The sequence below is a fragment of the Scyliorhinus torazame genome, chromosome 10 (genome assembly GCF_047496885.1).
Source record: "Scyliorhinus torazame isolate Kashiwa2021f chromosome 10, sScyTor2.1, whole genome shotgun sequence".
Taxonomy (NCBI): domain Eukaryota; kingdom Metazoa; phylum Chordata; class Chondrichthyes; order Carcharhiniformes; family Scyliorhinidae; genus Scyliorhinus; species Scyliorhinus torazame.
The window spans coordinates 88940094-88964431 of NC_092716.1; the positions used below are offsets into that span (position 1 = coordinate 88940094).

The 24338-nt window shown below is 46.8% G+C and overlaps 1 protein-coding gene and 1 non-coding gene across 2 annotated transcripts in view; one reads left to right on the forward strand and one right to left on the reverse strand.

The window, feature by feature from the left end:
* tmppe (transmembrane protein with metallophosphoesterase domain) overlaps positions 1-23481 on the reverse strand; it is a 46452-nt gene extending 22971 nt beyond the window's left edge. The window contains exons 1-4 of the mRNA XM_072518393.1: positions 22458-23481; positions 16431-16541; positions 11890-12055; positions 7759-7898 (exon numbers count right to left, since the gene is read on the reverse strand). Of these exons, the coding sequence (XP_072374494.1) occupies positions 7759-7898; positions 11890-12055; positions 16431-16541; positions 22458-23163 (1123 nt within the window). The 5' untranslated portion in view covers positions 23164-23481. The remainder of the gene's footprint in view (positions 1-7758; positions 7899-11889; positions 12056-16430; positions 16542-22457) is intronic.
* A 208-nt stretch (positions 23482-23689) lies between these two features.
* On the forward strand, positions 23690-23772 carry trnal-cag (transfer RNA leucine (anticodon CAG)). Its single transcript has one exon. It is a non-coding gene; the product is annotated as a tRNA-Leu (tRNA).
* Positions 23773-24338: the final 566 nt, after the last annotated feature.

Consider the following 24338-nt stretch of genomic DNA (forward strand, 5'->3'; position numbering starts at 1 on the left):
CTTGTACGAGTACCACTGTCTCCCAAAACCGTCCCAACGTCCCAGAAATGTAACGCCCTCCCTCTTGCACTCTCTCTCCAGCCACGCAGTCACCTGGACTAACCTTCTATTTCTATGCTCACCAGCATTTCTCCCCCATCCCTAGAATATATTTTGCTCCCGAGAATATATTTTGCTCCCCAAATAGCTATTCACTCTCCCTAACCGCTTTGTTGTGTGGCACTGTGTTGTTTGGCATTGACAATTCACCCGCAGCGTGCAATGAATCGGAAGCGGGAACGCTCTGCCAGCTCATGAACATATCGAGAACGATAAGGCACACATTTAAAATACCTGGCAAAAGCAACATGAGGAAAAACTTAACGTAAGTTGTTAAGGTCCAGAATGCACTGTCTGAGAGTTTGGTGAAGACAAGTTCACTGAAACATTCAAAAGAGAATTGGACTGTGTCATGGGAGTGTCCCTTTAAGAAAAGTTGTTGTCTTATCACATGGTTTCAGTGATGTTATTGTGTGGGTGGAGCTGGGCTGTGGCTTTCTTGAGTTTTACTTTCGCTTTGAGTTTGGACAGGTTTGAACTGCACAGGTTGAAAGAAGTGTTTTTCTCTATCTTCATTTTAAAAGCTGTCCCAGACTGCTTGGTAACTTAAAATAGATAATTGCTTTCTGGAAGGAATTCGAATCTGCTGTTTGAAAAGAGGAACAGAGTATCAATAACAAGTCTTATACCAGTGAGAGTGCCGTGTGCTGGGCCATGCCTTTGAAAAGGAGTTTCTGGTTTTACTTGGATTTTGTTATTGAATTGGAACAGTTAAGGGGGAATTCATTAAGGGTTGTACATAAATTACTGTAGCTGTGTGGTGTATTTATGTCTTTAATTGATAAAAATTATTGCTGTGTGTGTTTATACAAATGTTAACTAAATTCTTAGAATAAAGCTTGTTTTTTTTGGATTAAAAACACCTAAGAAGTCTGTTGAATAACACCTGAAAGGCAGGCTCTTGTGCTCATCCTAGCCAAATTCAACAAAAAGTTATAGATCAGATGACCTCCATAATATACTTTGGAGTATTTTTAAACCTTAGCCCATAACAAGGGTTATCCAAAAAGAAAGAATGTGCAGGATTACGAGGAGAAGGCGGGGGAATTGAACTCTGTGAATTGTTCATTCGGAGAGCTGGTGTATACACCATCAGATGAATGGCCTTCCTCTGTGCTGTAACAATTTTGTGTTTTCTGGCTCCTCAGTGTAGCATTTTCAGTCCAGTGTTACATCCTCAACAGGGTGCTTGTAGCATGTATGAGCATGGTAAGAAATAGTGTGGCTCTTTAACCAATCAGATTTTAAAATCCTCACTGAGTCACCCATCTTGTCCAAACCAGGAAGTATATATTAGAATACTTAATTCATAATAAAAATCATGTTCAGAGGAATAAAATAAAGGGAGAGAAAGAAAGTGATTCCTCGAGATTTCCGGGTGCGGCGATGACCAGCTAAGTCGCACGTTTCGGCAGCTCCCGATGGAACGGACTTTTGGGCTCTTAATAGGAGCCCCAGCGGCAATTTTAACGGCTAAAAACACTGTGCGGTAAACCAGAAGGGAATCCCCCCTGGACACGGATGGAAAAAGGAGAGGAAGGCGGCCGGATTGCGGAGGATCCTCTAGAGCAGCGGCAAGGAAGGCAAGCTCAAAGCAAGATGGCGTCGGAAGGTGGCCGTTTAGTATGGGGCCCTGACCAACAAGAGTTCCTGTGGCGCTGTGTAGAAGAACTGAAAAAGGAGATGAAGAAGGAGCTGTTGGCCCCGATATTACAGGCGATTGAAGGGCTAAAGGAGGAGCAAAAGACCCAGGAGCAGGAGCTTTGGGTCGTGAAGGCAAAGGCCGCTGAAAATGAAGACGAAATACAGGGCCTGGTGGTGAAGACAGAGATGCACGAGGCACAACACAAAAGGTGTGTGGAAAGGCTGGAGGTGCTGGAGAACAATTCGAGGAGGAAGAATTTAAGGATTCTTGGTCTTCCCGAAGGCGCAGAAGGGGCGGACGTCGGGGCATATGTGAGCACGATGCTTCACTCGCTAATGGGATCGGAGGCCCCGACGGGCCCTTTGGAGGTGGAGGGAGCTTGTTGAGTTATGGCGCGAAGACCGAGGGCTGGAGAAATACCTCGAGCCATAGTGACAGAGAGATGGTCCTCAGATGGGCGAAGAAAACTCGGAGCAGTAGGTGGGAGAACGCGGTGATCCACGTATACCAAGATTGGAGTGCGGAGGTGGCGAGAAGGAGGGCAAGTTTTAATTGGGCTAAGACGGTGCTTCACAAAAGTACGGTCAAATTCGGAATGTTGCAGCCGGCAAGACTGTGGGTCAGACACCAAGGGAAGCACCACTACTTTGAGACGGCAGAAGAGGCGTGGACATTTATTGTGGACGAGAAGCTGGAATAGGCAGGCAAGAAAAAGAACGTTTGGGACAAAGTGGTGGGGTGATTATGTGGGGTGAGGGGGGAAAAAGGGGAGGGGATGATCTTTCAAGTTGTTAATCTTGCGACCCTGTAACCTTTCTCTCTTCCCCATGTTGTGGGGGAGGGGGGGGGAGGGAGGATGAGGAACTGTGGGCGCCGGTCACTAGGGGCGGGGCCAAGTGGGAAACGCGGGCTTTGTTCCCGCGCTATGGTAATCATGGCGGGAACAGGGAAGCAGGAAGGAGGGGGCCTCGCACAGTGGGGGCCGAGGTCACGGGGGAAGCCGAGGTCAGCCAGAGTTTGCTGACTTCTGGGAGCAACATGTTGGGTGCAACTACGCTAGAAAGGGATCTAGCGGGTGGGGGTTAACTGGGTTGCTGCTGCTGGGGAGAAGGGGGAGCTGGTACGGGGTGGGGTGGTCGAGGCGGGAGGGCGCCGTCGGGGGGATATACGGGTATGTGGGAACCGGGTAAGGAGCTGGATTAAAAAAGGGGATGGCTAGTCGTAAAGAGCCCCCCAACCCGGCTGATTACGTGGAACGTGAGAGGGCTGAACGGGCCGATTAAAAGGGCACGGGTACTCGCACACCTAAAGAAATTAAAGGCAGATGTGGTTATGTTACAGGAGACGCATTTGAAACTGATAGACCAGGTCAGACTACGTAAAGGATGGGTGGGGCAGGTGTTTCATTCGGGTTTAGATGCAAAGAACAGGGGGGTGGCTATTTTAGGGGGGAAAAGGGTACTGTTTGAGGCAAAGACCATAGTGGCGTATAGTGGGGGTAGATACGTGATGGTGAGTGGCAGATTGCAAGGGGAGGCGGTGGTTCTAGTGAACGTATATGCCCCGAACTGGGATGATGCAAATTTTATGAGGCGTATGCTGGGACGTATCCCGGACCTGGAGGTGGGAAAGTTGGTAATGGGGGGAGACTTTAATACGGTGCTGGACCCAGGGCTGGACAGATCGAGGTCCAGGACCGGGAGGAGGCCGGCTGCAGCTAGGGTGCTCAAGGACTTCATGGAGCAGATGGGAGGAGTAGACCCCTGGAGATTTAGCAGGCCTAGGAGTAAGGAGTTCTCGTTTTTCTCCTATGTTCATAAAGTATATTCACGGATAGACTTTTTTGTTTTGGGAAGGGCACTGATCCCGAAGGTGACAGGGACGGAGTACACGGCCATAGCTATCTCGGACCACGCCCCACACTGGGTGGACCTGGAGATAGGAGAGGAAAAAGAACAGCACCCACGCTGGAGAATGGACATGGGATTATTGGCGGATGAGGGGGTTTGTTTAAGGGTGCGGGGGTGTATTGAAAGGTACTTGGAGCTTAATGACAATGGGGAGGTTCAGGTGGGAGTGGTCTGGGAGGCGTTGAAGGCAGTGGTTAGAGGGGAATTGATATCCATCAGGGCACATAAAGGAAAGCAGGAGGGTAGGGAAAGGGAGCGGTTGCTGAAAGAACTTTTGAGGGTGGACAGACAATATGCGGAGGCACCGGAGGAGGGACTGTACAGGGAAAGACAAAGGCTACACGTAGAATTTGACTTGTTGACCACGGGTAATGCAGAGGCACAATGGAGGAGGGCACAGGGTGTACAGTACGAATATGGAGAGAAGGCGAGCCGGTTGCTGGCCCACCAACTGAGGAAGAGGGGGGCAGCGAGGGAGATAGGGGGGGTGAGAGATGAGGAGGGAGAGATGGAGCGGGGAGCGGAGAGAGTGAATGGGGTGACAAGGCATTCTATGAAAGGTTATATAAAGCTCAGCCCCCGGAAGGGAAGGAGAGAATGATGTGCCTTCTGGACCAGCTGGAATTCCCTAAGGTGGAGGAACAGGAGAGGGCGGGACTGGGAGCACAGATTGAGATGGAGGAGGTAGTGAAAGGGATTGGGAGCATGCAGGCGGGGAAGGCCCCGGAACCAGACGGATTCCCGGTGGAATTTTATAGGAAGTATATGGACTTGCTGACCCCGCTTTTGACGAGAACCTTTAATGAGGCTAGAGAAAGGGGGCAGTTGCCCCCCGACTATGTCAGTGGCAACGATATCGCTCCTTTTAAAGAAGGAAAAAGACCCACTGCAATGCGGGTCCTACAGGCCCATTTCCCTTTTAAACGTAGATGCTAAGATTCTGGCCAAGGTGATGGCGACGAGGATAGAGGACTGTGTCCCGGGGGTGGTCCATGAGGACCAAACCGGGTTCGTGAAGGGGAGACAGCTGAACACGAACATACGGAGGTTGCTTGGGGTAATGATGATGCCCCCGCCAGAGGGGGAGGCAGAGATAGTGGTGGCGATGGATGCCGAGAAAGCATTCGACAGAGTGGAGTGGGATTATCTGTGGGAGGTGCTGAGGAGATTTGGCTTTGGAGATGGGTATATCGGATGGGTACAGTTGCTGTATAGGGCCCCGAGGGCGAGTGTGGTCACGAATGGACAGAGGTCTGATTATTTCCGGCTTCACAGAGGGACGAGGCAGGGGTGTCCCCTGTCTCCGTTACTGTTTGCATTGGCGATTGAGCCCCAGGCCATAGCACTGAGGGGTTCCAGGAAGTGGAGGGGAGTGCTCAGGGGAGGAGAAGAACACCAGGTATCTTTGTATGCGGATGATTTGTTGTTGTATGTTGCGGACCCGGTGGAGGGGATGCCAGAGATAATGCGGATACTTGGGGAGTTTGGGGATTTTTCGGGGTACAAACTGAACATGGGGAAAAGTGAGTTGTTTGTGGTGCATCCGGGGGAGCAGAGCAGGGAAATAGATGATTTACCGCTGAGGAAGGTAACAAGAGATTTCCGGTACTTAGGGATTCGGATAGCCAAGAATTGGGGAACCTTACACCGGCTTAATTTAACACGATTGGTGGAACAGATGGAGGAGGATTTCAAGAGATGGGACATGGTGTCCCTGTCACTGGCAGGTAGGGTGCAGGCGGTTAAAATGGTGGTCCTCCCGAGATTCCTCTTTGTGTTTCAGTGCCTCCTGGTGACTTTTTTTAAGAGAATTGAGAAAGGTATTATGAGTTTTGTGTGGGCCGGGAAGACCCCGAGAGTGAGGAGGGGGTTCTTGCAGCGTAGTAGGGATAGGGGGGGGGGGGGGGGGGGGGGGCTGGCACTACCGAGCCTAAACGATTATTACTGGGCCGCCAATATCTCAATGGTGTGTAAGTGGATGGGAGAAGAGGAGGGAGCGGCGTGGAAGAGATTGGAGATGGCGTCCTGCAAGGGGACCAGCCTACAAGCAATGGTGACGGCACCGTTGCCGTTCTCACCGAAGAAATACACCACAAGTCCAGTGGTGGTGGCAACACTAAAAATTTGGGGGCAGTGGAGACGACATAGGGGAAGGACGGGAGCCTCGGTGCGGTCCCCGATAAGAAATAACCATAGGTTTGTTCCGGGGAGAATGGATGGGGGATTTGGAGTATGGCAAAGAGCTGGGGTAGTACAACGGAGAGATCTGTTCCTGGATGGGACGTTTGCAAGTATGGGAGCGCTGACCGAAAAATATGGGTTGCACCAAGGGAATGCATTTAGGTATATGCAACTGAGGGCTTTTGCGAGGCAACAGGTGAGGGAATTCCCGCAGCTTCCGACGCAGGTGGTGCAAGATAGAGTGATCTCAGAGACATGGGTGGGGGATGGTAGGGTGTCGGATATATATAAGGAAATGAGGGACGAGGGGGAGATCATGATAGATGAGCTGAAAGGGAAATGGGAGGAAGAGTTGGGGGAAGAGATCGAAGAGGGGCTATGGGCTGATGCCCTACGTAGGGTAAACTCGTCGTCCTCGTGTGCCAGGCTAAGCTTGATACAATTTAAGGTTTTACACAGGGCGCATATGACTGGAGCACGGCTCAGTAAATTTTTCGGGGTAGAGGATAGGTGTGGGAGATGCTCGAGAAGCCCAGCGAATCACACCCACATGTTCTGGTCATGTCCGGCACTACAGGGGTTCTGGGTGGGGGTGGCGAAGGTGCTTTCGAAGGTGGTGGGGGTCCGGGTCGAGTCAAGCTGGGGGTTGGCTATATTCGGATGTTTTGGCCTTTGCGTCCCTAGTAGCCCGGCGCAGGATATTGCTTATGTGGAAGGAAGCCAAACCCCCGGGCGTGGAGACCTGGATAAATGACATGGCAGGGTTTATAAAGCTAGAACGGATCAAGTTCGCATTAAGGGGTTCGGCTCAAGGATTTACCAGGCGGTGGCAACCGTTCGTCAACTACCTCACAGAACGATAGAGGGAATGGAAAGAAAGAAGGCAACAGCAGCAACCCAGGAGAGGGGGGGGGGGGGGGGGGGGGGAGGACCCGGGCGGGCTCTCAGCGATGTCATTGTATATGTATAGGCATTTGTTTTAGGTAATGTATATTGGACTGTTGGATTGTACCTTTGGAGAGTAACTAGTGTTGATAAGGCAGTTGCCATTTAGTTTTTGTTTATATATTATTTATTTATTTGTTTAAAACTGGCCACTGTTATTTATATTGCTTTATTGTTGTTAAAAAGAAAAACTGTGTACTGTTATGTTTGGCCAAAAAATCTTGAATAAAATATATTTTTTTTAAAAGAAAGTGATTCCTCAGAAGTGCCTTGATATTTTATTACGTGAAAGGTGCTAAAAATACAAGTTGTAGTTAAGTGACAGAAAGAGAAAATAAAGATTTTTTAAAAATTTTTGAAATGTACAAAATGATTAAATTCTGAAGAAAAGATACTCCACACTGGTAAAAGTATAATTTCAGTGCCAGTGAGGTTATTTGGCAGTAGTTAAGACTTACCATAGCACTAAAAATTCAGTTATGTGCAAATGCACCAGTCCAACCTTTTGCTGGCATACTGCGAACAATATTTCATTAATAATACGTCTCACAAGCAGACAGCTCGGAAAATAGTGATAGACTCAACAAATCCTACAGTAAAACTTCAGTGTCTTAGCAATTAATGTCCAAACAAAGGCAGAGGTTTTGTTTGAACAAAGCACAAACACATATCAGAGAAAAGCATTAAGAATTTTACAGGCCTTAAAGTAAATTTAATTGTCAAAGTCTTTACAAAAGTTGACACGTTTTATGGATTATGACAGCATGATCAGTGGTCCAGATCTCTTTTGAAGGCTTTGAACTTTACAATAATGTTACAGGAAGCAGATAGAAACATCACTGAAAGTAATACTGAGTGGAATCTCTAACTCTAAAAAACACTATTTTAGACGTTGCTCTAACAAATTCCCTTGTTACATCAGCTACTCTTTCATCAAAAGGATAAAATTAAACAGGTAATAATGGAGGGTGTCCATACCTGAGAGAATCAAACTGATGTCCGGCCTGCTTTGTAGGGCACGTTTAGCAGCTTTTGGCTGGTGTGCTAGCAACACTACAGCATCGTTAGTACTGCAACCATCCAATGCTTTCTTTAAGTCCATACCATGTCCAGGATACCTACATGGAAAACAACATCAGTCAGGCTATGAGATTATGAGGAAGTGGTCAATCTTACACGGGTGGAATGATCTAGCCTGTTCCTTTCATGTTCCCATTTCTATAGCAGGATGTAGAGAGAGATAAGGTTTGTTCATCGTCTCTCAGCTCATTCAGAGCCAGTTCCACGCTGTTCACTTTCAAGTTCTTTTGAAATACTAACTGTCATATCTCATTATGCCAAGGAGTTTCTAACAGACCATCTGGGACCATACAGACCATTTGCAAAAGGAGCTGCAGGAATGCTATTTGCATTTGATAAGCCAACCTTGACAATGGCTTCCCAAACACTAGAACCTCAACATGAATGGCATCCCTTTCAACCCATAATGGTTGAGACATTATCAGTCCTGAAAACAAAGCCAAATTCCAGGTGCTGGATATACATCCTTTGTTGAAGTCACTGTGGCGAAGGAAGGTCACATGATTCAAGATTCTGGACTTTTGAGCAGTTTAATATTACTTTTCTGAGCTGTGCAGCCAGTTTACTGTTTTTAAAAAAATTTAGAGTACCCAATTATTTTTTTCCAATTAAAGGCAATTTAGCATGGCCAACCCACCTAGCCTGCACATCTTTTTGGGTTGTGGGGACAAAACCCACACAAACACGGGGAGAATGTGCAGACTGCACATGGACAGTGATCCAGAGCCGGGATCGAATCTGGGACCTCAAGCGCCATGAGGCAGCAGTGCTAACCACTGCGCCACCGTGCTGCCCTCCAGTTTACTGTGTAACATCCTGATGGCAGGCCACACAGAAGCAAGCTCTGTCTAGTTTGGACCACCTGCCCATCTGACCCGACTTTGCTGGAAGCTTTTGTCTCATTGTCTACAGAACCAACACAATTGCTGCATGCCCACTTCATCTTCATCCACTTCAAAAGCGAATCTTACACCGGCCCCCAGCAGCCGACCACCGAATGCCTCTGTGAAAGACATCCTCATTGGACTCGGAAACTCATGTTTCCCATGTTCATTTTCTCTTGTGTCCCTATATTCACCTGAGGAAGGAGCAGCGCTCCGAAAGCTAGTGACATCGAAACAAACCTGTTGGACTTTAACCTGGTGTTGTAAGACTTCGTACTGTGCTCACCCCAGTCCAACGCCGGCATCTCCACATCATGCCTATATTGTAGACATCCTTTTTTCTCTCCCTTCCTTTACTGTATGAATGCAGAGTGAAAAATTGCGGACACTTCTTCTCGCGGGTTTTGAATGTGTGATATGAATTAACCTTCTGAGTTCATCCCAATTTACATTTTCTATGGGAGTGTTCGTGAAATTGGATCACACAAAAACCGAGGGATTGGGAGGAATGCACACACCCCTTATTATTAGAAAAAAATTCAATCTCCTTCTGTTTCTGGGCAGGTGGTGTGAGGAAAACGGTGCTGTTTGAACTGACCCCCCCTCCCCTCATGTCCGTAACACTAATCATTATTTTAAAACTGCCAAAAAATATTGCCCATATCGACTACTGACTGGTCCAGAGAAAAGTAAAGTCTTTCTTCCGATTTCAAGGTAAAATTACAGCTTTCCAAACCACTTTAAAGTAAACAGTGTGTTTGGGCCTTCTGTGAAGGCTAAATGACATGTTCTTATTCCTACATTATTCATTAACATCGCTTTATCCTTCCCTCCAAGATTCTTCCCACCACCACCACAAACCATTCAGATGTGGAACTAGGAAGTCCGACAATGTCCCACAGACTGATATCACCACTGCTCCGAATGGATTCCTGGTGGAGACAATTTAAACTGCACGGGGTTATATGCCCCATTCTCTCAAGCCATTATTTAATGCCATGACAGATATAAAATTCAACAGGCTGGGGAAATTAAACCTGCATCCAAATATCTCGCAGCTAGTGAAGCACTCTGGCATTATATCATATAGCCCTATGATGCGGTTCCGATTGGAAATTAGTTCTAGCGACCGGGGTCCCCCTTCCCGATGTCGGGTTCTTCGATTCGGCACTGAGTATCTGTCAATGAGGGGTATCATCCCCCCCACAATGAGGCCATAGGGAAACCAGACAGAGTTTGTTGGGCAACCTTCGGGAGCCACAGAAACCTGTAAAATTTGGTCGGACCCTCCACTAACTTCCAATGGGCTCAGGGACAATTGATGTCAAGAGGCTCATTAATGAGCTTAATAGACATCATACTGGCAGCAGGGATTTCCACACCAGGCCCTTACCGCCCCCAACCTAACTGGGGACAGTTTCCTAATGCCAGGGATCGGACAGGAGAACTCCCTCCCAATTCTCTCCGGTCGTCGTCCCCACCCTGGTATCAAGCCTGCTCTGGTGAGCATGATTAAATTCTGCTCCATGTTTTTAACGAAATGTTATCACATAGTTTCAGCAGTTATCTGCTTCTTTTTTAGAAATAAATTTAGAGTACCCAATTCATTTTTTTTCCAATTAAGGGGCAATTTAGCGTGGCCAATTCACCTAACCTACACATTCTTTTGGGTTGTGGGGGTGAGACTGATGCAGACACGGGGAGAATGTGCAAACACCACACGGGGCCAGGATCGAACCTGGGTCCTGAGCATCGTGGTGCAGCAGTGCTAACCACTGTGCCAGCCGTTGAGGTTACCTGCTTCTACTAGATTTCATTCTCTTAAAGTATACTCATATTATTTTCAAAGTGCACACACCAAAAGTCCAGAATTCCCGACCAAATTTCAAACTGAAATGTCCACCGTATTTTGTCATGAGAATGTCACTTTATGAAATGGTAGTCTGCTAAAGTTACTGCAGTGATGTCAGAGTGTGGGTGGAGCTGAGCTCTGGCTCTGCTTTTTAGTTTCACTTTGAGAAAAGCTTGGGCGTGTCTGTTTTTTTGGTTTTGTTTCAGTGTTGGAGCTGCAGTCAGCCAGAGAAGGTGTAATGTTGTTCTCTCTGCCATGTAAAGACTATCTCTTGATCATTTGGTGAATTCAGAGTGATAACTGTCTCAGTCGTGAATTTAAACCTGATGTGCTTCTGTTAAAAGTTTTTTTTTAATGTCTTATGGATGTTAGAAGGAAAGTTTAAGTATTACTTAGAATGTTGTAGTCTTTGGGGGTTGTACTTGAATTGATGGTTGCTAAAATGTTCACTGTATGTTTTAAAAAGGTTAACTTGAGTTCATAGAATAAACATTGTTTTGCTTTAAAAAAAAACTTTTCGATTTCTGCTGTACCACACCTGCAGAGTGGGCCGTGTGCTCCCCATACCACAGTCTAGTAAAAGTCGTGGGTCAGGTGAACTCCATGATACACTTGGGGGTTCTCTAAACCCTGGCCCATAACAATTTACACAAGGTTTTCCGAGATTTAAAACAGCACCAAACTGCCTCTGAACTGAACAGGAACCCCCCATGAATAGAATGGGGGCTACGGAGCCTCAACGCTAACCATACGTGTCTATGTGTGTAGCTAAAATTAAAGGCTCATCATCAGCTGACAATAATTTGTTGCCGCATTCCCATTTTACTATTTCCACTCCAACCTGGAAGATAGCAGCACTTTGTCCCTTTAATCAACCTCTAGGAAGTTGATACTATAAACAGAACCCTGAAAGTGGTGTACTAATTTTGCAATGTTTACCTATGATTAAAAGTAGAGGTCTGAATCACACAGGAATGCTTGGCTTAAACCTTAATGACCAGGAAAAGAAAGTTTGCAAAGTTCCACTTTTACAAAATCTGTTGCGATTACTCTCACACAATCCTGCATTACGATTCATCGAACAAATCACTGATCTTTGTGAAAAGGGAAAATGTTAAAAACTTCCCATTTGCTTTTTGTAAGGTAGTCTTTAATAGTTCTGAGGAGGGAGGAGACTGGCTAGAATATACCAGATGTTTGACTTTCTCAGAAAAGCTGTGGCATTCTAAGCCTTTGGACCACATTCCACAAGGGCTGAGTACACAGTGCCAAAATGGAAAATGAAGAACTTACCGTAACATCTCTGCTTCGATGTCATCAACCCCAGCCAGACAGAACCAGTCCTTGTTCTCACTGGGACTGTAAATTTTGACGTGTTCATTGTGGAGCGGCCGGATTTTTAACGTCTGCAGATGCTTAAACCAGTTAGTGATGTCAACACTGTAATAGTCGTGGTTGCCTAGGAGTCATTCAGAAAGATGGCATGCACATTACTATTGCTTGTTTAGCTACATTTCCAACAACTGCCGTGATTAATGAGGTCAGAATGCCAGAGAGAAAAAGGAGGAGAAAATGTCCGTCAATATTGCAAAATCTGAATGAATAACAGCAAAAGCTGGAAATTCCTAGCACCTGGCTGAAACTAAACACAGAAATCCCTGCAGCATTAGTGTCATCTAAACCTGAGGACCCCTAACCTGTTATGATACATGTTGGTAATAAAATACATTTTTTTTTAAAAAATAATCTTGAGAATCCCAGTCGAACTGAGTGCACACTAAAGATGGAAATGTTTCTTATTCATTCATAGGATGAGAACAGCACTGGCTAGGCTAGCATTTGCTGCCCATCTTCAATTGCCTTCTTGAACCGCTGCTGTCCATTTGGGTGTAGGTACACCTACAGTGCTGTTAGAAAAAGAGTTCCGAGTTTTTGACACAGTAAAAGTGAAGGAAAGATGATACATTTCCAAGTCAGGATGTTACATAACAGAAGAACTTGCCGGTGGTGATGTTGCCATGTATGATAGTCACTGAGGAGTTCCGAAAAGGCAAGTCGAAGAAATGTATTTCTTACCCCGAGTCCTCCACCTCATGCATCTCTGTATCAAGGCCCCCAGGGGGTGTTGCCCCCAGGCCCTTTCTGACGGGCAGGGTGGACAAAAAGACGGCTCGTCCGATGGGGCCGGTCCTGACCCTGGCTCCCTGTTCCGGTGTGGTCCACCTGCTTTCGCACTGTTCGCTCCCGTTTTCACCGTGTACGATACTGGTCCAGTTCGTTTCACCACAGTCCCTGGTATCTACCGGGCACTGTCTCCAAAGTTCTGGACATAAACCATGTCCCCAGGTCGAAAACCTCTGTCCTGCGTCCGTCAGCTTCGGTACTGCCTGTACAGATCCTGTCTCCATTCTACTTTCCTGCCAATATCGGGGAACGTCAGGTTAAGGCTGGTTCTCAGTCTCCAGCCCATCAGCAGGTTCGCCGGTGCCACTCCGGTTGTAATATGGTATGCTAGCTGAACAAGAAAATGCATCAATCTCGTCTCCCCGGATCCCGTGGCCTATTTCCTCATGCCCCTGTTGATCGTCTATACCGCTCGTTCTGCCAGATCACTTGAGGAAGCGTGGTATGGGGCAGTCTGGATGTGCTTCACCCCATTTGACATCATGAAATGCCCAAATTCCTTGCTAGTAAAAGGGGTACCATTGTCCGTGAGCAATACATCCAGGATGCCACGAGTTGAACGAGATGTAGCTTCTTGATGGTAGTCTTCAAAGTGGTGGGCAACGCTCGATGGATGTCTAACCATTTGGAATGGTCTTCCACTATCAGCAAGAACATCAAGCCTTGAAAGGGTCACTTTAAGCTAGGGGCCAGGTCAGGTGGGATGTCGATCGGGGGGAATCATGGGTTCAAGCCAAGAAGGATAGATGCGAGGTTTTGAGAATGGAACGGGAAGGGACGTTAAGGAAATGAAGGATTTATTCCTTGGGGGAGGGCGATTCACGAGCCTAGAGGAGTTGAGAGAGAAGTATGGGTTGGCGCAGGGGCAAGGGTTTAGTCACATGCTGGTTTAGGACTTGGCAAGAAAGGTCGACCTTCCCGATAGTGCCGGCCTCCTAGTTGCTGGAGGTGGTGCTGTCGTCGGGGGAGCTGGAGAGAGGGATCTTTTCGGCGATCTGCGGGAGGATCCTGGAGGAGGATATGGAGGGGTTTAAGGCGAAGTGGGAGGAGGAGCTGGGGGGGCACTGGAACAGAGACTGTGGTGTGAGGTGCTACGGAGGGTGGATGCCTCGACTTTGTGTGCGAGGTGGGGGCTGAAAGAGCTGAAGGTAGTGTACAGGGCGCACCTCACAAAATCAAGGATGAGCCAGCTGTTCACGGGGAAGCATAAGAATATAAGAAGAACTAGGAGCAGGAGTAGGCCATCTGGCCCCTCGTGCCTGCTCCACCATTCAATGAGATCATGGCTGATCTTTTGTGGACTCAGCTTCACTTTCCGGCCCGAACACCATAACTCTTAATCCCTTTATTCTTATCTATCTTTATCTTAAAAACATTTAATAAAGGAGCCTCAACTGCTTCACTGGGCAAGGAATTCCATAGATTCACAACCCTTTGGGTGAAGAAGTTTCTCCTAAGCTCAGTCTTAAATCTAATTCCCCTTATTTTGAAGCGAAGTCCAGGGTCGGCCCGGCCATTCCCATGGGTGGAGGGATGCGACTGGTGGGAGTCTCTCATGTTTCTGACATGTGGTGCATTGCTCGGCCAATCGCTCGATGTCGTCATCAAAACTTGGCCATCATAGGGAGGCATGTGACACATTGGTTAGCACTGGGACGGCGGCGCTGAGGACCCGGGTTCGAATCCCGGCCCTGGGTCACTGTCCGTGTGGAGTTTCCACGTTCTCCCCATGTCAGTGTGGGTTTCACCCTCACAACCCAAAGATGTGCAGGTTAGGTGGATTGGCCAGGCTAAATTGGCTCTTAATTGGAAAAATAATAATTGGGTACTCTAAATGTTTTTAAAACCTTACCCCAGAGCTGCTGGACTCCCTTCTCTATAGTCTCCCGTAAGAGGGGGATCTCAATGGCCCTTTTCAGGTCCAAAGATGGTTCAGCCAGCAAATTCCGCTGGGTCACCATGTTGGTAACTCTGCACACAAGATGATCCTGTAGCATCTCCAGTAGGGATGGTCCATAATCGCAGTGCTCAGCCAGTTTTCATAAGTGTGCTAAAAACTCAGTAACAGACTAGGTTCTCTCGGCCGTACTGAACTGGTACCTTTGGACAGTGGACGATAGTTTGGGGTCATAGTGGTTCCCCATGGGCACCACCAATTCGTCAAACGTCTTGGAGTCTGGGGCTGCATTGGTGAAGAGCACATCTAGTCCCAGCCGGGGCCATTCGAAGATGCCAGCTCGCTTCTGGGCCAGCTTTTATCTCGGGGAAATAATGAGCCCCGCGGTTGGGCCTCCACCACTCAGCAGGGGAGCACGTATTCCATGAGGCCCACGTGGAGATCAATCGGGTCGTCCCCATGGATCGCGTGGGGGTTACAACTCTATGCATCTGTTGCCCCTATCCTTCTGGGGGGTGGCGTCATCGTCGGTTTGGAAGGCGTTGTCGTCGGAGCCTTGTTGAGCTGCTTCAGTGCATCTTGTAGATCGTAAGCACTGCTGCCACAAGTGGAGTGCAAATATTTAAGGTAATGGATGGGGTGCTGATGAAGTGGGCTGCTTTGACTTGGATACTGTTGAGCTTTTCAGTGATATTGGATTGTAATTCATCCCGGCAAGTGGAGGGTATTCCATCACACTCTTGACTTGAGCCTTGTAGACAGTGGACAGTTGGGGAGTCAGGAAGCGAATTACTTGTCATAGAATTCTCAACCTTTGGCCTGCTTGTGTCCACAGTATTTGTGTGTGGCTGATCCAGTCCGGACCAGATTCTGATCAAGGTTAACCTCCAAGATGTTGACGATGGGGGATTCAGTGATAGGAATACCATTAAACATCATGGGGAGATAGTTAGATTCTCTCTTATTGGAGATGGTCATTGTGTTTAAGGCGGAGGAATACGGATTCATCAGCTGAGGGAGTGCATTAGGGGGCAATTAATCAGCAAGGGGTTTTGTTGCCCTTGTTTGGCCTAATGCCACGAGATTTGTTAAGGAGTTCAAGGGCCACTCCTTCCCAACTGTTTACCTCTTTACTGCCACCTCTGCTGTGTCTGGCCTGAAGATGGGACAGGCTATAACATACAGATGGATGGTCATCAAGAGGTCTGGGACATTGGATTTAAGGTCTGATTTGGTGAGTATGGCTATGCAGGCTGTTGCTTGACTAGTCGGTGGGCAGCTCTCCCAAATTTGGCATATGTCCCCAGATGTTAGTGAGGAGGACTTTACACGGTCGACTAGGCATGGTGCGCCTTTGTAGTTTCCGGTATCTAGGTCAAGTGCTGGGTGGTTGGTCAATTATATATTTTTTCAACTTTTCTGCAGCATGGTTTGGTATTTTGTCTGTATCTGTATTTGCCATGCACATCTTGTTTTAACACATATTCAACACACCTGTATAAAAAAATGCTTTACAAATTACTCAAGTGTTTGGCGAGTGATAATTTTTCTAATTAAAGAAGTTTGTTTTGTTTCACCCTTAGACTCGGGGAAAATTCTGCCTTCCCAGACTAACCGGTTTTGCAAATTTTCATCTTGCATACTGTTATAATCCAAATGCTTATTTCCTACAATTCCCAATGATTAATTTTTATCAAGTATACATATGCATGGTTACAATGGTTGTCACTTGTTAAATAATGGGAACTTTTACCTGTAACAAAGTATGTCCCTAATTTTGGTGTCAGCAGTCGCAGTGGCTCCGTGGCTTTTCGGAGGTTGACTACCTGAGAGTCTGTGAGGTCACCAACAATCACAATGATATCTGAAAATCACGCAGTTATTTAGATTACGTTTGCTTTTACAAAAATGTAAAATCAATCTCAATAATAGCTAATTACAAAAAGAGGTGTCAGCAAAATGGACAACACTGTCATTATTTTTGTTTTACTTTGACTTCCCAGCAATAATTCCAACAATAAAACTGACTAGTCAATCCAGCCAGTCCATGACAACATCTACCTATTAACCTTGAGGAACTAGCCCGAATCACAGTTGCCCACCTTGTCCCATATCCTTTCACTCACTGATCCAACCTAATGCTTAATGCCGACACAGCTTCTGTCTCAACCACTAGCATTAGAAATGAATTCCAGATCCTCACAACTCACTGTGCAAAGAAATTTATCCTTAATTTTGTCCTGAATCAGAGCGGAACTGTATCACATGAGCCAGGGTAGTCTCGTATTGACCCCAGATGCATGTAAGTTGATCTCAACTAGGGCCAGAAAAGGGGCAGCACAATTGACAGCAGGGTACTGGAACAACGGAGGAAGACAAAAAGCAAAATCGGGATAAGTAACATTTGCACCACACAAGTGCCAGGCAATGATCATCTCCAATAAGAAAGAATCGAACCATCACCCCATGACATTCAATAGCATTGCCATCACTGAACCCCCCACTATCAACATCCTGGGGGTTACCATTGACCAGAAACTGAACTGGACCATCCATATAAATACTGTGGCTACCAGAGCAGGTCGGACGCTAGGAATCCTGCGACGAGTAACTCACCTCCTGATACCCCAAAGCTTGTCCACCACCTGCAAGGCATACACGTGATGGAATAATTGCCTGGATGAGTGCAGCTCCAACACCACTCAAGAAGCTTAACACCATCCAAGACAGAGCAACCTGCTTGATTGGCACCCCTTCCACAAATATCCACTCCCTCCATCCCCGATGCACAATAGCAGTAGTGTGTACCATCTACAAGATGCACTGCAGGAACTCACCAAAGCTCCTTCGGCAGCACCTTCCAAACCCACGACCACCAACATCTATAGGACAAGGCCAGCAGATACATAGGAACACCACCACCTGGAAGTTCCCCTCCAAGTCATTCAGCATAATTTATCGCCTTTCCTTCACTGTCAAAATCCTGGAACTCCCTCCCTAATAGCACAGTGAATGTACCTTTCCCACATGGACTGCAGCAGTTCAAGAAGGCAGCTCATCACCACCTTCTCAAGGTCAATTAGGGATGGGCAAAAAAATGTTGGCAGAGACAACAAAGCCCACATCGCGTAGGTGAGGACAGAATTAATTTGGTTTCTGATATGCCCGCACACAAGGGCATCCCTGCCACCTCCTCTGCAGTGATACCCCTCTGCCAAGCCCTGAAAATGGCCTACTCCCCAGCTTGGGTTACATCCCTAAACTACAACTCAACTCGTATCCCTCAGCCAGATGGACTGTAAGTGTTGGTCAAGACATATAACAGCAAACACCAGTGGCCATAACGAAAGATGACACATGGCACCCTATGTCCTATGGAGCATATATTTCAAGCATTAACCAAAAGAGAAAATGCTGGAAAATCTCCGCAGGTCTGGCAGCATCTGTAGGGAGAGAAAAGAGCGAATGTTTCGAGTCCAGATGACCCTTTGTCAAAAGCGGTTCACCTGGACTCGAAACATTTGCTCTTTTCTCTCCCTACAGATGCCTCCAGACCTGCTGAGATTTTCCAGCATTTTCTCTTTTGGTTTCAGATTCCAGCATCCGCAGTAATTTGCTTTTATTTCAAGCATTAAAATATATTCAAAGATGGAGCATCTACCGCTCTCTAGGGTAAAATTTCAAAGTTTTGTCATCCTCTGCTGAAGAAATTTCTCCTCCTCTCAATTGTAAATGTTTATACCCCATAATCTGAGATTATGCCTATGTTCTGTACTCTCCAGGCAGGAAAGGAACCTCTCAGTGTCGGTCTCCCCTATCAAACCGCTTCAGAATCTTGGGAATATCAGGGAAGAATTTTAGAGAAACTTCAGGGTCTAAAAACCAACAAATCACAAACCTGATGGCCTATATCCGAGGGTTTTGCAAGCGATAGCGAATGCACTGGCTACGACTTCATCTAATACTAGTACATCCTATCTTAAATCTGAAGACCAAAATTGCACACAGTACCCCAGGTGTGGTTTCATCAAAGCCCTGTACAATTGTAGTAAGATCCCTTATTCTTTACTCCAATTCCCTTACAATAAAGGCTAACATACCATTTGTCTTCCTAATTGTTCGCTGTACCTGCATGCTAACATTTTGCATTCCTTGGACAAGTACATTCAAGTCTTTTTGAATATCAACATTTAGAATGTTTACACCTTTTAAAAAGATTCTTCTTTTCTAGTCTTCAACCAAATTGAATAACCTCACATTTCTACACATTATACACCACTTGCCACCTTCTCTTAACCTGCCTATATCACTGTGTGTCCTCCTCTCAGCTTACATTCCCACACAGCTTTGTATCATCAGCAAACCTGGATACATTATTCTCGGTTTCTTCATCTAACCAATTAATATAAATTATAAATAGCTGAGGCCCCAGCACTGACGCTTGCAGCGCTCCACTACTTACCGCCTGCCAACTTGAAAATGCTACAATTATTGCTACTCTTTGCTTTATAACATTAACCAAACCACTGCATGTACTAATATTTGATCCCCAACTCCATGAACCCTTATCTTGCATATTAACTTTTTTATGTGGCACCTTACCAAATGACTTTTGGAAATCCAAATAGTGCATCGGCTGGTTCCCCTTTCCCTACAAAAAACTCTAAGGAATTTAACAAACACTATTTCCCTTTCATAAAGCCATGTTGATTTTGTCTGATTGTGCTTTGATTTTCTAAGTGCATTGTTAAGACCTCCTTAGTATTAGATTGCAGCATTTTCCCAATGATTGATGTTGGGCTAACTGGTCTGTGGTCCCCAGTTTTCTCTCTCCCTCCTTTCTTGAATAGTAATGTTGCATTTGCTAACTTCCAATCTGCTGGGACCTTTCCAGAATCTAGGAAATTTTGGAAAGTCGTAGCCAGTGCATCCGCTATCTCTTGCAAAACCCTCGGATATAGGCCATCAGGTATGTGATTTGTTGGTTTTTAGACCCTGAAGTTTCTCCAAAATTCTTCCCTGATATTAATTATCTTTATTAGCCCCTTGGTTACCCTGCATGGCTAATTTAGTTCCTTCCACTGTGAAAAGAGAGATAGGGCGCAATTCGCCCAAAAGATTTTGAAGTTAATTTGTGGCAGGTTTTTCAGGGAGTTTCCCGCCGGCTCTGCTGGTGAGTTCCCTACCGCTATTGAATCACATTTAGTCACTTTTAGGGTCCCGAGGAGTTTCTCACCGGTTTAGCCCATACTTAGAATTTTTTTTAGCACTGGGGAGCTGAACTGAGAGATTGGGCCGGCATTTTGAAAGGGTGCCCTGGTCTCTAAGTGAGCTTGTGGGTCCCCCACACACTTGGGACACTACACCACACCCCGCAAGTGAGGGCACCCCGCTATGGGATCCCTGGGGGTTCCCCCTCATCAGGCCCACCCCCAAGCCCCCTTACAGCACCCCTCCTATCTAGGACCTTACACGTCATCCCCCCATCTCCCAGAGACTACTACTTACCTGCCCTGCACTCCCGCATCCTTCAAACACCCCCTACACCCTAATTTAATGGACATGGCCCCCCTCACCCTTGGCAGTGCCACTCTGGCACCCAGGCAGTACTCCTGCTGCTTGGGAGTGTCATCCAGGCATCTTGGCAGTGCTAGGGTGGCAGTGCCATGGTGCTAGCTGGGCAGTGCCAAGGTTCCCACGTTCCAAGGGGAGGGCCAGGGCGTCATTTTGCACTTACCTGACTACCCAGGGGTCTCCGATACCCCCCCGCCGTTCCATCTGGTCCACGTTTTGTGTGGACCAGCAGTAATCGGCACCTGGCTGCTGTCTCCCTGGGAGGCTGAAGAATCGAGGGAAGCCGGTGGATCCAGTGTACGTAGGTCGTAAGTAGGTTTAAGACCTATGTTCACGAGCGTCATTCGGTCCATTTGGGGCGGGGTTCCGACTCCAGCGTCTCACGGGACTCCGGAGAAACTCACGGGGGACGGAGCCTGTCAGGAAGCCCACTGGAGGGCTTTCCCCGGGATTCCCCGCCTGCCTTACGCTCTCTCTTGAGCGCATCACGGCCAGAGAATCACGCCAATAAACATTGGTTTAATGTCTCTGTCATTTCCCATAATCATTTATTTGGTTACTAGCTCTAAAGGACCAACGTTTACTTTGGTTATTCTCCTTTCTATATGCTCGTAAAAACTCTTACAATTTGTTTTAATATTCCTGACACGTTTTTCTCATTCTATTTTTATTCCTTTATCAACTTTTTGCCACCTATTGCTGGTTCCAAAAATTCTTCCAATCCTCAAGCTTAATACTATTAATTGCAACATTCAAAACCTCTCCTTTTCATCCAATACTATCCTTCACTTCCCCAGTAAGATCTGTGGCTTTCTCACTGAGCTTTTGTTTATCAGCGGATGGTATTTTTGTTGAACATTTTGAATTATTTCTTTAAATGTTTCCTACTGTTTATTTGTCACTATGCCTTTTAGTCCGTTTGCCCAATCTGCCAGTTTCCCTCCCTCAAACCCATGTAATTTGTTTGGTTTAAGAATCTTCTTTGGGGGTGGCAAATGTTGCTCTCAAACTTAACATGGAATTCAATTATATTGTGTCCACCCTTCCCCCTACTCCCCCAAAGGATCTTTTACTGTGATGTTACAAATTAAATGTGCCTCATGGTACAATACTAGCTTCATCCCCAGTTGGTCCCATAAGAACATAAAAAAATAAGGACAGAAGTAGGCCAGTGTATTGTTCCAGGGAATTGTCATGAAAGCATTCTGCAATCTCATGTTCCAGATTTGATTTGTCCAGACTTTGTGAAGGTTAAAAGCCCCTCAATTACTGCATTGCCTTGGACACGTGCTCCAATAATTTCTTACTTATCATAGAATTTACAGTGCAGAAGGAGGCCATTTGGCCCATCAAGTCTGCACCGGCTCTTGAAAAGAGCACCCTACCCAAGGTCAACACCTCCACCCTATCCCCATAACCCAGTAACCCCACCCAACACTAAGGCCAATTTTGGACACTAAGGGCAATTTATCATGGCCAATCCACCTAACCTGCACATCTTTGGACTGTGGGAGGAAACCAGAGCACCCGGAGGAAACCCACATACACACGGGGAGGATGTGCAGACTCCGCACAGACAGTGACCCTAGCCGGAATCGAACCTGGGACCCTGGAGCTGTGAAGCAATTGTGCCTTATGCATTCAGAAAAAGGAAAGCCTTGAATGAAATTTTATTTTGTCACTATTATTCTTTGCTTATTCCTTATTCGCTGATGCACTATCGGTCCCACTGTTCTTTACACTGCTCTATTATTTTGACTTTTCTCTTTCGATTTTGAAATCTCCCTTCTTCCCCAGCCTTTTACTCCAAAGCCCTACCAGCAACACTTGTTATACAATTTGTCAAGACATTGACCGCAGCCCATTTATATGGACCCCATTCCAACGGAATTGATCTCTCTACACAGTGCCCCAAAAATCTAAATCACTTCACCCCACACCACCCTTTGAGCCGCATGTTTAATTCACTAATCTGCTTGACCCAATGCCAATTAACAAATGTTGCTCAGGTAATGATCCAGGCTTGATCTCCTTTGAGATTCTGCATTTTAGTTTGAACCCTAGCTCCACAAACTTTCTCAGAACGTGAAGTCATACTAACTATAAACAATATGGCTGGAAATTAAGAAAAGGGGTTTCTTCCACGTCTCCAATCTGATTGAAAATGAATTGCTTAAGTGACTCCAGTCACTTTTATGCAGCATACCTGGATTTAGTTCATTAACCATCTTTACAACCATTTCAAGTTTGGTCCTTCCTACTGTCGGCCCTAAATGAATGTCAGCCAATAAAACCATCCTCAAATTGTGGAATGATTGCGGTAGCTTATGTACAGGTATTTCCACCTGTTTGACGAGAGGAGGCTGGCGTGCATTGTGAAGCCCCACAACAGTGCAGGCAATGGTGAACACGAGGACCAGGAGCAACTTGACCACATTCCGACTGTGGCTAGGGGCAACCCGGCCAAATGGCACCAGCTTCTGGCAATGTTCCAGGAGCCCTAAAACAAGGAGGCCGAAAATGAGGAAAATGTACATCCCCAGGCAGGTGTAGGAGACCATGGAGAAGACATGAGGCTCCTCTGACACCAGCGTCAGCAGGGTGAAGAAGCTGGAATGAGCAAGGAGGAGGAAAATCGAGACGGTGACCTTCCAGGCGGTGAAACACCGGGAGCCACTGCAGGATAGTGGGCAGGAGGTCTGCAGGCTGGACACGGTCCTTTTCCAGATGTACCTAGAGCCGATTGACACGAGGCAGTTGGCGAAGAGCAGGAACTGCACACGGAATAACTTCACCAGGGTCTGCTGAGCAAAGTAGTCCCCCAAGCTCCTGGAAATGGCCATGGAGCCCAGCACGGCAGCAGCTGCCAAAGAGACCCGGACCTCCCAGGACAGCCTGCCCAAAGACAACATTTTCCAATCCCCAACATGCACCCGCTTTTTCCTCTTTCAAGTCTTCCTGGGGTGGGCGGGGGGCTTGCCTGCATGTGCGCGCGGCGAAGTTGTTATTGCAACCGGGCAAATCCAGCGCAAGCCGTTTGCTTCACAGGCCTGCATTTACGCAGCGCCACTCACGTACTAGGCAGGGAGGGGCGGGACTTTTGCAGCCAATGGCGCGGCACGTGGCCGCCCCAAGTGGCAATCCCCGGGGAACGTTCCATTGGAACTCGGGTCCGGGAATTCCGCCTTCCAAAAGGTCGCGCGCCCCTGTTGCAATTGCCCGGAAGCCGCCCCGAGCCCAATCCGTGTCCAACTCAATTCCAGTCTGCAAACCAGCAACTCGCAGATCAGAGAAGCCCGCTGGGACTCGCTGGACATTTGGATTAACAAAGGATTAATAAAACATAAGCACGTACATCGTAGAGGGAAGTCGTGTAATTTGTATAACGGCTCGGGTTTGATTTTCGTCAATGGATTTCAAAGGGTATTTATACAACTAGTCAGGATGGCCGAGCGGTCTAAGGCGCTGCGTTCAGGTCGCAGTCTCCTCTGGAGGCGTGGGTTCGAATCCCACTCCTGACAGTAGCCTTTTTTTCCTCTTTTTTTCGTTACCCCTTAACTCAAATGCTGCTCACGACCCTGCAATTATTCATAAATGTGTAAAATATACGCGATAATCTGTTACGGATATTTCACCATGAATGGCAAAGATCACAAATTCATTACTTTTTTTTTTAAATAATATTTTATTGAAAGTTTTTGGTCAACCAACACAGTACATTGTGCATCCTTTACACAACATTGTAACAATACAGATAATAATGACCTTTTTAAAATTTAAACAAAAACAACAACAAATAAATAAATATTAAATAACAAAAAATAAAAACTAGCCCTAATTGGCAACTGCCTTGTCTCAGGCCACCCCCCCCCCCCCCCCCCAAGTCCTGGGCCGCTGCTGCTGCCTTCTTTGTTCTCCCCTATCTATCTTTCCGCAAGATATTTGACGAACGGTTGCCACCGCCTAGTAAACCCTTGAGCCGACCCCCTTAGGACGAACTTAATCCGCTCTAACTTTATGAACCCCGCCATATCATTTATCCAGGTCTCCACCCCCGGGGGCTTGGCTTTTTTCCACATTAGCAATA